Source organism: Ascaphus truei, chromosome 1 (genome assembly GCF_040206685.1).
Source record: "Ascaphus truei isolate aAscTru1 chromosome 1, aAscTru1.hap1, whole genome shotgun sequence".
In the NCBI taxonomy this organism is placed as follows: Eukaryota; Metazoa; Chordata; class Amphibia; order Anura; family Ascaphidae; genus Ascaphus; species Ascaphus truei.
The window spans coordinates 54,143,664-54,156,214 of record NC_134483.1 but is presented as its reverse complement, the minus strand read 5'-3'; the positions used below and the strand labels follow the sequence as shown (position 1 = coordinate 54,156,214).

The 12,551-nt window shown below is 42.0% G+C and overlaps 1 protein-coding gene across 2 annotated transcripts in view; it reads right to left on the bottom strand.

The window, feature by feature from the left end:
* Positions 1-8,803: 8,803 nt before the first annotated feature.
* The window catches only part of WDR70 (WD repeat domain 70), a 344,061-nt gene continuing 340,313 nt past the window's right edge, over positions 8,804-12,551 (bottom strand). For both annotated transcript variants that reach the window (XM_075588451.1, XM_075588456.1), the window contains one exon: positions 8,804-9,078. In XM_075588451.1, the coding sequence (XP_075444566.1) occupies positions 8,991-9,078 (88 nt within the window). In that variant the 3' untranslated portion in view covers positions 8,804-8,990. The remainder of the gene's footprint in view (positions 9,079-12,551) is intronic.

The window sequence follows — 12,551 nt, the reverse complement described above, 5'->3', positions numbered from 1 at the left end:
TGTGATTTATCATTATTTATAACTTTTCTTCTTCCACTTTTCTGTGTTTGTTGTTGTTGTTAAATATGGGTTTATTTTTTTTGCTTTCCGGTGTTTTTCAGTGGTAACAACGTTAAAAAAAAATGGAGACATTTGAATTTGGGATTTATTGTGCACGTTAGTTTAGGTTTGTGTAATCTCCTTGTGTTGCCTCAGTTTCCAACCTGTGGTTTGGCTGCTACAAGAGGTCTAATTCAATGACGCTTCATTTCCATTTTGTATTGGTTTGAGGTGGAACTGGAAGATAACCAGTTGGTGATGTTTTTCGGTTATGATCCTCATTATAAATAGGTAATGGAGCAGTAAATATAATGAATACAAAGCATATTAAAGCCGCAATCCAAGCCCTTTTTTTATTTAATTTTTTTTACCGTTTATTTTTATTTCTTTACACGGATTGAAGGAAGGGCTCTCCAGAGCTGAACCTAATTTCGGCTATGGGGACCCCCTGCTTCCGAACATACTTACCTCCGTAGGGGGTGCAAGTAATCGCTGCAGCCAAACTAGCTGGGGTTTAAAGTTTAAAGATCCTGCATCACGCAGACCAATAGAAAACCAAACCTGATGGACTTCACGGGTTCCTATTGGCCCGCAGGGCACGAGAACGTTGAAAAGCCGCCATAACATGAAACCAGGTAGCGTCAACCGGCAGCCCCCTACAGAGCTGAAATTAATGGGGTTCAGCTCCAAAGATCCCCTGCTTCAATCATGTGTAAAAATATAAAAATGTAAAAATAAAAAAATCACTTGGATTGCCGCTTTAAAAACGTACATTTCCTGGGTAATATTTTAAAATAAAAAAACAGTAGGTAGGAAGGTGAAAGTTTTACTCGTAACAACATAACTTAAACCATTGGACATACATCACATAAAGTAGGGCTAGATAATGAACACTGCATTACTAATACTCGCATCCATACACTCACTCAATCACATACAAAACATTCATTCACAACCCAAAGTATTACTCTTGAAGTCACAGAGAAGCTCAGATTTCGAGGTAAGCCTTCAATTAACTGTATTCGAGTTTAGATACTCCATAAATTTCCCCAATAGAGTTTCCTCCCCCTTCCAAATTAGGATCACGTCGCCTATATAATCGGTGCCCTCTGGGCTAATTGTGAGTGTTATCTGTAGAGGGTTTGGTGTTTCATACAATACAGTTTAATACCATGTCTCTTCTCCTAGTATTTTATTTTTCATGTACTGTATCGTCTGTGAATGATATATGCCAGACATTATCCAGATGACCCATTTTGATTCAAAAGGTTCAATATAGGTTTGAATTTTGCTCACTTTTTGTTAGTAGGTTTTGACCATTTTCCCTTTGGATCACGTTTTTTTAAGCACTATAATTTTATATTGCACATATTATTTGCACTGTATCCCTTTGGGCCATGTTTGCACCCTGGTTTTTTTTTTTTGTTATATTCTGTAGGTAAAGAAAAATGGATATGGCCAGGTCATTTTGAAAGTAAAAAAAAAAAACCCAAGAGCATTCACAACCTAGAGTTGTACTGCCACATCGGACCGGGAATTGCTAGAGCAGAGTATACAGTGACATTAATGGCACTCCTACGGACCTGTATTCAAAGGTCCATGCTGAGACTGAAACGTTGATCCTACGCTACAAATAAACCAGCTTATATTTATTACACGTCCTCGAGAGCGCTGTTCATTTAATTGTACTGTACAGACGGTCCTCGTTTTACGACGAACGGCTTATCCGACGCTTGTCAATGCATCCCTATGGCCCGTTTTACGACGCCCGAACGGCTTATCCGACGCTCTTATGACGCTTTAAAAAATTGCTACAAATGAACAACCAGACGGCTGCAGGCTAGGGAGATCATTCTGAACAGTCTGTGTGAAGGTTTGGTGGTGTATTTTAGGCCCTAAACCATGGCTGATCAAAGCAAAAAGCAAAGTGCTGTTACTCCAAAAAGGAATAGAAAATCTATAACTTTGGAGACCAAGCACAACATCATAAAGCGCTCTGAGAAAGGAGAGACGAACACAGAAATTGGACGTTCCTTGGATATACCTCGCACAACTATTGTGACTATAATCAAAAACAAGGCAAGAATCCTGGAACAGATCAAGGGCTCAGCACCTATGCAAGGTACGACAATAAGGCAACGTGCTGGTCATATTGCTGAGGTGGAAAAACTCCTCATCATATGGCTGGAAGATTAATCCCAGCGTCATGTGCCCATTAGTTTAGCCTTAATTCAGGCCAAGGCTTTGAGTCTGTATGAGGACATTAAGCAACAGCATGGAGAAGGGGCCACTGAGGAAACGTTCACTGCAAGTAAGGGCTGGTTTATGCGGTTTAAAGAGAGGGCAAACTTGCATAACATTAAAGTGACCGGTGAAGCTGCTAGTGCTGATGAGGAGGCAGCTAAAACCTTCCCTGTTACATTGGCCAAAATTATAGAGGACGGTGGCTATTGCGCACGTCAAGTGTTCAATGTTGATGAGACTGGGCTCTACTGGAAGAAAATGCCCAGTAGAAGCTACATTGCAAGAGAGGAAAAATCTATGCCCGGGTTTAAAGTTGCAAAGGACAGGCTGACTCTTCTGCTTGGATCAAATGCTGCAGGTGATTTCAAGCTAAAACCTTTGCTTGTTTATCATGCAGAAAACCCTAGGGCATTCAAGGGTTATGCAAAGAGCACACTTCCAGTGATTTGGAAGTCCAACCGTAAGGCATGGGTAACAGGGAGCCTTTTTGAGGACTGGTTCCAGCATCAATTTGTTCCGGCTGTGCAATTATATTGCATGAACCAGAACCTCGATTTCAAAGCATTGCTGCTCCTGGACAATGCTCCTGGCCATCCCGTGTACCTGGATGACCATCATCCAAACGTCATGCTGGTGTTCATGCCCCCCAACACCACCTCACTGATACAGCCGATGGACCAGGGGGTTATCGCTTCCTTCAAGGCCTACTATCTTAGGCGAACATTTGCCCAGGCCATCAGAGCAACCGATGTGGAAGGTGGTCCAACCTTAGATAAATTTTGGAAGGGTTACAACATTCTTCATGCAGTGAGAAACATCGGAGAGGCATGGAATGAGGTGAAACAATCCAATCTAAATGGAGTTTGGCGTAATTTGTGCCCGGATTTTGTGTCTGATGTCCAAGGCCTTACAGAGACTGTTGCAGAAGTTACAGAAACTGTTGTGCAAATGGCCAGAGATCTCAACTTGGAGGTGGAAACCGAGGATATTGAGGAGTTGCTCGCCTCACATTCTAACGAGTTGAGCAATGAAGACCTCATGCAATTAGAAGAGCAAAAAATTGCTGAAGAGGAGGCCCACCAATCTGCTGATGTGGCACAGCCACAGCCACGTAAATCTTTGTCAAGCAAAATGTTGGCTGCGGCATTCAAGCACATTGATAGCGCACTGGCCATATTTGAGGACAATGACCCTAACATTGAACGGAGTTCAACAGTCAGTCGTGGGGTGTCTAACCAAATCAGCTGCTATAGAGAGATCTACACGAAGAAAAGGAAAGGATCTGTCCAGACTTCAATGAAGAGGTTCTTCAAGAGGCCGAAACCTTCAACTGCACCTACATCACCTCCAAAAAGTCCGTTGTCTATTGAAGATTCCCCCCCCCATCATCTTCCTCCAATAATTGATGTGTTTTTTTTTGCTCATCTACATTTCTGTACAGAATACAGCATAGTTTTATTTTTATAGTTTTATTTTACAGTTCTGGAATCAATAAATATAATGTTTACATCATAATCTATGTGTGTGCAGCATATCTTATTGCTTGAGTAACATTTTCTGTGTATTTTAGCATTAAAAATGCCTTCAGGAACGGAACGTTTAATTTAAACAGTGTTCCTATGGGAAAACGGGTTTCTCTTTACGACGCTTCGCTATCCGACGCCATTTTGAGTAACGCATTGCGTCGGATAACCGAGGACCGCCTGTATATGAAATATAGCAATGTCATTATTGTCTGAGAGACAACAAATAGCGGGAACTCACGTGAAACATGGCTTTCCATTTATCTTTTGGTAATAATGTTGTAGTGAGCCTAGTGACAAACATGTGCCAAGTTTTGAACAAGGTGTTTCCCTGTGACTTGGCATGGCCAGTTCAGCTTGGAGAGACCTCACAGTTCAGGCAAAATATAATTGAATACATATTTTTGGGGTGTGTGGGGAGGTTGCTTTTTGCTTTCTGTCCTTCTCCCTGTGCAAAAAAAAAAAACCTGCCTTAACTATACATTAAGTAAAATAAGTTAGTTTTGGGCTATTGGGATTGCTACATTTGTGTAAGGAACCTCTTTACACTGTTAAGATTACTTTTATGACCACACCTTTAAGGAAGGGTATTGTACACAACTTCTAACAAGGTAGCTAGTGTTTTAGTGTATAATTAAATGCCAGACATATTTCACATTGAATAAATTATATAACATCTCCAGTTTTATCTGACAATTCCAAATCCGGATTTTTTTTTTAAACACGACTTCTCTTTTTATCTGTTTACGCCCGAGTTTGCAATAGGAGGCTACCCAAACTTTCATTAGTATAACCGAGATCAGATCATAGGGAAAAGGTTTTGCTGTTACATTTACATTTGTCTTTTTTTCATATATTTTCTATACACAAATCCATATTCTCTAATGGGCGTCAAGGTATTTATTTCTATGACATTGTATAAGATGATCTGAAGTTAAGAAACTGCCACCATCTACATATAGACTGACATTATGTCACCTCTCATACTCACGCAAGCACTCGCATTATTTACGTTCCATATTTAGGCCTCGGGCATGAAGCGCTGACCCGTGCTGAGCCGCGCTCACACTCGGCACTGAGCCCCTGCAGCCGCAATGAGAGCGGCTTTAGCAGGGGCTCCCGCACGCCTGCGGAAGCGTGTGTCTTACCAAATCTTTAGTTTCTGTGCTCACCGGAGCGCAGGGCCGGTCACGTGAGCGGTTCGCCCAATGAGGGCAAACCAGCTCCGTGACGTCACTGGCCCACCCCCAGACACGCCCACGGACGGCGCGCGCTATAAGGCCAGGGAAAGCACCGCTTTCCCTGAGCCTCAGCGCGCCTCCGCACGGCTTCAGTCTCTATGGACTAAGCCTAACGGAGGATAGAAAAGTCAGTGTTACATCTTCCTACCCTACAGCATGTGCTTTGTACAAGAAAAAGGTCTAACATTTGCCAGCGCGGTTAGGTATGATTTCAAGGTAAACATTTTTCAAGCTTTGTATAACTTATGTAGTTGATCCTTTACAGAAATACACAAACCAGCCACATGAATCGTTTTATGGCTTCCACACGGAGGACAAGCAAAATCATGGAAACTACAGCAGGAACAATCTTAGCATACATGTACAGAGATGGCGGTTTTGTGTTTCCCTGTTAGACCACACAGTAAAGAGAGACATGCTCAAACCTTTCAGTGCTGGGGAGAACCTATTAGTTGTACAAGCGCCTGCAACAGTGAGGGGGTTATTATGTTTCTGATCAATGCTGCAGTCACAGCCTGCTCCAATCTTATCTATTTTTTTTGCACATTTAATCTTAGCAGAGGTAAAAAAAATAATAATAATAATATAAAACTACAACTTTTCTAATAAAATTCTTCCTTACTTTCCATCTGCAAACAGACTGATTTGTACAGTGCTAAAAAAAAAATAAAGACCAATTATGCTGAAAACACAAATTTGAATTACTGTGAGACATAAAATGTCAGCCTCCTGCTTACTAGCTATCCTAACCTTGTGGCTCAGCAAGGAAGATTTTAAACTGGAGTAGAAAACAGAGGGAGGAAATGTACTATAATATTAAAGGGTTAATTCTATAGCACTCCCCCCCCCCCCCCCCCCACATGGGGTTGTTTAGACTACTGCGGTGCGACTGTCCGCTGCTCACAGGCGATGCCTATATTTGTAGTGTAGTGAGTACAAATTCCAGTCTGCCTCGCTGCAGCAGGCTGATTAACTAATCTCAGCTGAGCTTTGTCCTTAAATATCAGAAACTTCCCGTCCTCCTTTGCTGGCTGCAGAATCAGAATACTTCCTGCACTTTACCATGCTTTCAGCTCAGATCTGGATCATTTATGCCTGCTCCCTGCAAGCCTGTTTTGCACATGGCTTTACCAGACTCGGGGTAGTATAACCAAAGTTCTCCATTCAATAAATCGTTACCAATCTATTAAAACGGTTACCGATTCGTTACCTACGTACACACACAATATAATATAGAATGACACCCTTGGTGTCATTAATAAAACGACATTGAGTAGCACTTTTTTAAAGCATAGGATAAATAACTAAACAAGCTAAACCTTAGAAAGTGGATTTTCTAGTTGTGCAGTGGCCATGACAACCTGCATTAACCTCTTCAGTGCCAGGTTACTCACCTGCAGGGCCACGGAAACTCTGGCACAGCGTGATGCCTCCTCCTTTATCATGATGATGTGAGATATTAGGCGGTACGCCTCTGCAGTACTTTATCTTTAGGCCGCGCTTATAGTCCTTGCTAAGACGTCATCCGTCGCTGTTGTAGCAGTGATTTTTGCTTCTAGTGTTAGGGGTGTGGCGGGGGCATGGCCGTGAGCGGTTCGCCCTCATTGGCTGAACCGCTCACGTGGCTGCCAACGTCACGCTGCGGTCGCGGAAAAATAATTTTTTTACATTGGCTTCCAGCGATCGCGCCGTCGCTCCTACTATAGGCGCACACGACCGATTCTATACACTTGTTTTGACGCGACATCGCGTCGCCGGGACTATAAGAATGGCCTTAGGCATACTCTAGCGCTAGAAATTGTTTCCCTTCTCCGGTGTCTTGGTCTATTCTCAAGAATAGCCACCACTTCCAGGTAGAGCACATCAACAGAGTGGCAAATGGTGCCAGAGAATGTATGTTGCTCGATTTCAAGTATTGTGATGACATTAAATATTACAAACATGTTAAAAAGCATAAAACAGGTGGCAGTTTTGAGAGACTAAGGGAATCAGTAGCTCTGCTGTGCAAGCTTTAGAGGTCTCTAATAGCATTGTCCCTAATAGTAGTTTTGTCAATGTTTTGAGTGATCCAGCAATTGACCTTTGAGAACCCAGATTGTAGTACATTTTTAAGGTCGATGAGGCTACAGCTGCGTACATACCTGTATAATATAGTATTAATCAGTATACATGTGCATAAAGGCCATCTTTCAAACTGTGGTCAGGTCATTTGTAAAGACAGAAAAGAGTAATGGCCTCATAACAGAGCTTTAGGTGACCCCGCAAGTAACATCTAGGTGGGTAGTTAGAGCCAGATATAGACACACATTGGAATCATACTATTATATAAGAGTGAAATAAATTTAGAGTGTGTGGTCTAATGCCAGAGCATTGAAGTTTGTTTAACATGATACTGTGGTCAACAGTATCAAAGGCATAATCTAGGAATATTGCACCAGCCAACTGTCCGTGTTCCATTCCACAGTGGATCTCATTGCATATTTTTAGGCGTTGTTACTGTGGAGTGATTTGATCAAAAGCCAAATTGGAATGCACTAACAAAATTTGACTTCTGATAATAGTTGCTTAATAGGGAATGAACCCATTTCCCCATGAAATTGAATAGTATAGGAAATAAAGATTGATCTGTAGTTGGAAACAATGTTTTTTTTTGTTCCCCCCCCCCTCCCATCCACTTTTAAACATTGCTTTAACAATCAGGCTCTAGAGATATGATCATATGTTCATAATAGAATTGATTAAGGGGGCAATTGGTTTAGCAATAACAGAGGCACTGAGTGAGACATACTGTAGTGCCGACGAGTATTCTAAAACAAACCTGGGGCAATCACCAACAAGACCCAGGTACATGCTGGGTACATGCTGCAACATTCCAGTGACATTTCTGCAGACAGACTAATGGCCCATCGGATTAATAGCGGGGGTCCCTGGCAGTCCCATTCAAACTGAATGGGACTGCCAGGGACCCCTGCTGTGTTAATCCGATGGGCCATTAGTCTCTGCAGAAATGTCACTTAAATGTTGCAACATGTACCCAGCATGTACCTGAGTGATAGCCCCAGATTTTCCAAGGCAAGTTTAAGGCAAGTTTTAGAATACTTGTCGGCACACCTGTATGAACCTGGATTACAATTTGTCAAGTAAATATACAGTGGTTGTTTAGTTTTAATGTTAGGAGCTCCTACACAAACACTGAAATACATTGAAATTTGTGAGCACAGTAAAAAGGTGGAACAGAGATAGGGGTGCTCTCAATCTGGGCTTCTAAATTATGGACATAAATGTGTCTTGATAATAAACAAAATCTTAGTGTTCATTAAGTATGTTGTCAATTGCTGCGTGGTTAGATACAGTAAAACAGCATCATCCTGTTTGATACTGTAAGGTTAGTGAGGGCTCAAATATATTATTGATTACCTTCCAGAATATCTTGCAGGATTTTATGCATTTTGATCAAAATGATTAGAGTAATATTGTGCTTTTGCTAGTCTGATTTGCCTTGTGCATGTACCTATAATTATCGAGAATAGGAGTACAGCCAGTTAATTTGAATCCATTCCACGAGGCATCCCTAAAGAAGAGATAAATAAGAACAGCTGTAACCCAGGGAACCTGCAGACACTGGTTCTGCCTAACTGAGCATCGATATCACAGAAATAGCAGAACTGGAAATACTCAAATTCAAGATTGGGATCTATGCCAAGGTAAGGTCATCAAGAAAGGACGTTAGGGCAAAGAAAAGGTACCAATTTGTCTTATTATTATTTTATTGTTTTTATTTCAATAAAATGGAGATTAAAAAAATATAATGGATCAAACATCAGCTTTAAATACCAAATGAACCCTTTTGCTACCAATGGGGCAATGCGTTGTAGGCCACTCTGGCAGCAATAGGATAAGCAAAACAACACACACAAGTGGTGAACTTTCACACTTCCCGTCTTTAAATCTTCCGCTTTTTCCATTCTGGTTCGTTGTCTGGTTCGTCCTCATCGGAATCCACCTCTGCAAAGACGGTGTTGGGCTGCGTCCTGCAACATATGGAAACGATTCGGAAAGTGAGATGAAGGAATGGGTGAACGGCATTAATATATTTAGTGAGAGACACACTGTTTCGTTGTGCCAATAGGATCAGCAAGCAATAAAAAGGGAAAACCAGAGTTTGGACAGCCTTGAAGCAGAACAACAATAAAATGAGACACTGCAATAGGTCCCGTCCATGAGCAGAACTAAGGAATTATCATGAATTCTAATTAATAACCAGCAGTAGGGGTGGTGGCACTTATGCTTTATATTATAGGAGGCACCTTGTTCTTTATCATTATGTAATAAATCAAATCATAAATAAGGTTCTGGAGTCGTCTGATGCAAGATATTTAATTCAAAAATGGATGCTTGTTGACTTCACATAACATTAACTGATGTTACATTCTATGTATTTTATGATTTGTGTCATAATGAAAAAGCAGAAGGGGTAAGTTATGGGTCTTTCATTGTCATATGACTGAGTCAACATCAAATGCAATCTTCTTTACTGACTCTCTCTTTCGTAAATGTTCTGACTAGTTATGTTCAATACAGGCATCAGATATATTATCTTACGATCATTTGAAACATTTACTGAGAAGCAGGGTAATGTATTTCCTAAGAAGTTGAATATAAAGTTCTACCCAGAGAAATATGTCTAAATATCTTTATAATTGTAGCATAGCCTCTGGCCGCTACCTCTTCCTCTGGGCCCTAACAGTAAAAGTCCTGCGAGGGTCAGGCACTGGAGGGCTTAATTCCTCATGTAGACCCTGTTTGCTATTTGCAGCCTTGGATACACTTAATGTATCCAGGGGCGGGCCTAGCATTAGCCTGAGAGTGTCAACATGGGGAAGGATACTGGTTGGGTCATATGCAAATGTATGCTGCCTATCAGTATCAGACCTGCCCTGTTATAGGGCAGAGTTACAAGCCCAACCCCCGGGTATATATACTGGCACTCTCCCAGAAATCAGTGTGTTTCTTGTCTCTTCCCTCCTCCTGTGGAGTGACAACATCTACCCCGTATCCCACAAGGGGATAAAGGAGGAGCACCAGAAGGGAACCTAGATGGGCCTCAAGCCTTAAGGTAACCTTCAAGGGGAAGCAAAGAGGCTGTAACCGATGATATGAAGTGCAATAAATACTGGTTGAACTATACCAAGGTGTGGTTTACTGCCTGGAAAGAACATAGTGTCATCATGGTCCACCCTGCACAAGTCCCAGGATCCATGCTGACTGGAGGCACTGCCAAAGAATGAAGCATCCTAAAAGCCTATCCTGATTCTCCCCACACCACCGCAGAGCAACTCAGCCCTCCTGTTGCCTCACAGGTATGCACTGCATCGCAAGAAATACAGGTAGCGACCCAATCTCATATAGGCTGGGGGTAACGGTGCTACATAATGTACTTGTAGCAAATGGAAAACATTTTATTTAAGAGCACAAATATTTCCTCCACAAAATCACAACTACTCCAAAATGAAAGCCTGACGATGAAGTAATAAACGTATACATATGAGCCACTGAAATTAAAGTGCTGCTTAAACTATAACAATGGAAGGTAACGTGGCACTGTAAGCATGAAAAAAGTTCAAGGCGGGCAGAGTACTATAAACATGTACAGCTAACAAAACAAAAACAGTAGCAGATACAACACCTTAACAAGATGATGTTACATTGCATTCGTTTTGGGGGATACTAAACACTGATCAGCTCTCGCTCCCCTTGCGTCAACCCTCTGCAGAAATAGTCCTCCCCAGGCTTCTACAGAAGTTAAATGCATCAATATTTTAGCTTGGAATCAGTACAGAGCTTCCATAACAAATCCAAGTCAAGTGTGCAGTTCAAGTATCTCTAGGTAAAGATGAAAGTTAAAGAGCAGTATATAGCTCTGTGGGGGGGGAAATTACCTACCCTGAAAATGTATATATAGACACATAATAAACAGTGGACACACCAAGCTCCATCCTGAGGCATACTCCACCCTGAGGTATACTCCGTCCCACAATGAGCAGCCACTTTACCTTTTGTTTCAACAATGTCCCTTATTCCCTCTAGAATGTAAGCCCTCAGGAGCAGGCCCTTCTGTGTCTGTTTGTGCTTATTTGGTATGTCATTCTGCTTATGTAATTTATATCATTCTGCTTTCCTCGTTGTACCACGCTGCAGAATATGTCGGCGCTTTTTGAATAAACAATAATAATAGTATATTTCCTTACATTTCCTGCCTCCGACAGTCCCTTTTTATAAAGAGAGAAGGTCTAGTGGTCCCTGCTTTTAAAGTGCCCAAGTCTTGTACCTTTAGGCATGTCGCATTATCTCCTTGTAAGCGCTATGGGCCTATGTTTGAAACACTGTTTGCCATGCAGTGTATATGGCAGGCATTACAGGGGATACTTACTATAGTCTCCCAGCTGCATAACCCGAGCAAAACCAGTGCAGATGAGGTTCAAAGAGAAACCCATCATGTAATTCTATTGGATTCCTCTCCTTGGAAAGTTTGGCGTTTTTTCCCTAATTTTGCAGCCGGCAGACATCAGCAAACTGAACCCTACAGTGGGAAATTGTAGTCTGCATTATGTGATATCTGCATATGAAATAGTTACAATTAATGTGTGTACTCACTATTTCTCTATATCGCTCCATGTTGGCGTTTGCAAGGAGTTAAGTTGTCTTTATTTTACACAATTGAGGAAAGAATGTAGAATTTATTAGAAAATCAGATATTCCAGTTTTAGGAGTCTCTGCAAAAATGATTTTAACGTTAATATTTCTTATAGATAGAAAACGGCTGCAAAATTTCTCAATTAAATATTGTCATGGGAGACGGGGTTTGGCCCGGTATTAAAGGGGTTACATCCCATTTGGCCACCCCCTGCTCTCACTTGGGAAGCAAGGGGTTAACTGGACTGCGGTCCAGTAAGGTGTTTTTACCCTGCTTCAGAATCCAAATGTATATTCCCTGTAAATGTGTATTGTTCTCATCCCAGTGTTTGCACCAACACATACACTGGGGTTGATGCGGGAGGGAAAGGGTTAATGTTAACTCGGTGTTTATAGCCCTTTGTTCCCTTTTCCCGCCTTTTCAGGCTCCATTTTGCAGCCTCCCATAGGTCGCCATTGCAGCTCCATGCATTCCAATGGCGGATCTGGCGGTTTTGGGCCTGTTTCCAGCGAAGACCAGCAGGGGGCGTCCGAGAGGAACGGGTTGGCAGCCATACAAACCGCAGACCGCAAGAGCGGATACAATGTCTTTAAAATAGCTTTCATCACTGAGGTCAAGTTCACCTACAATGGCGGAGCGGAGGTCCCATTGAATCCAATGGCGGCGCTCGCCCATGCATTTCCTATGGCGGCGCTGGCCATTGATTCCAATGGGGGAAAAGCCGCGTTGCGTTAAAACGGCTAAGTCCAAAACGGTAAAAGGTGTAAGTCCATATCTCCGGTTCTGTGAGGACCAGGAGGGCTGGGATTT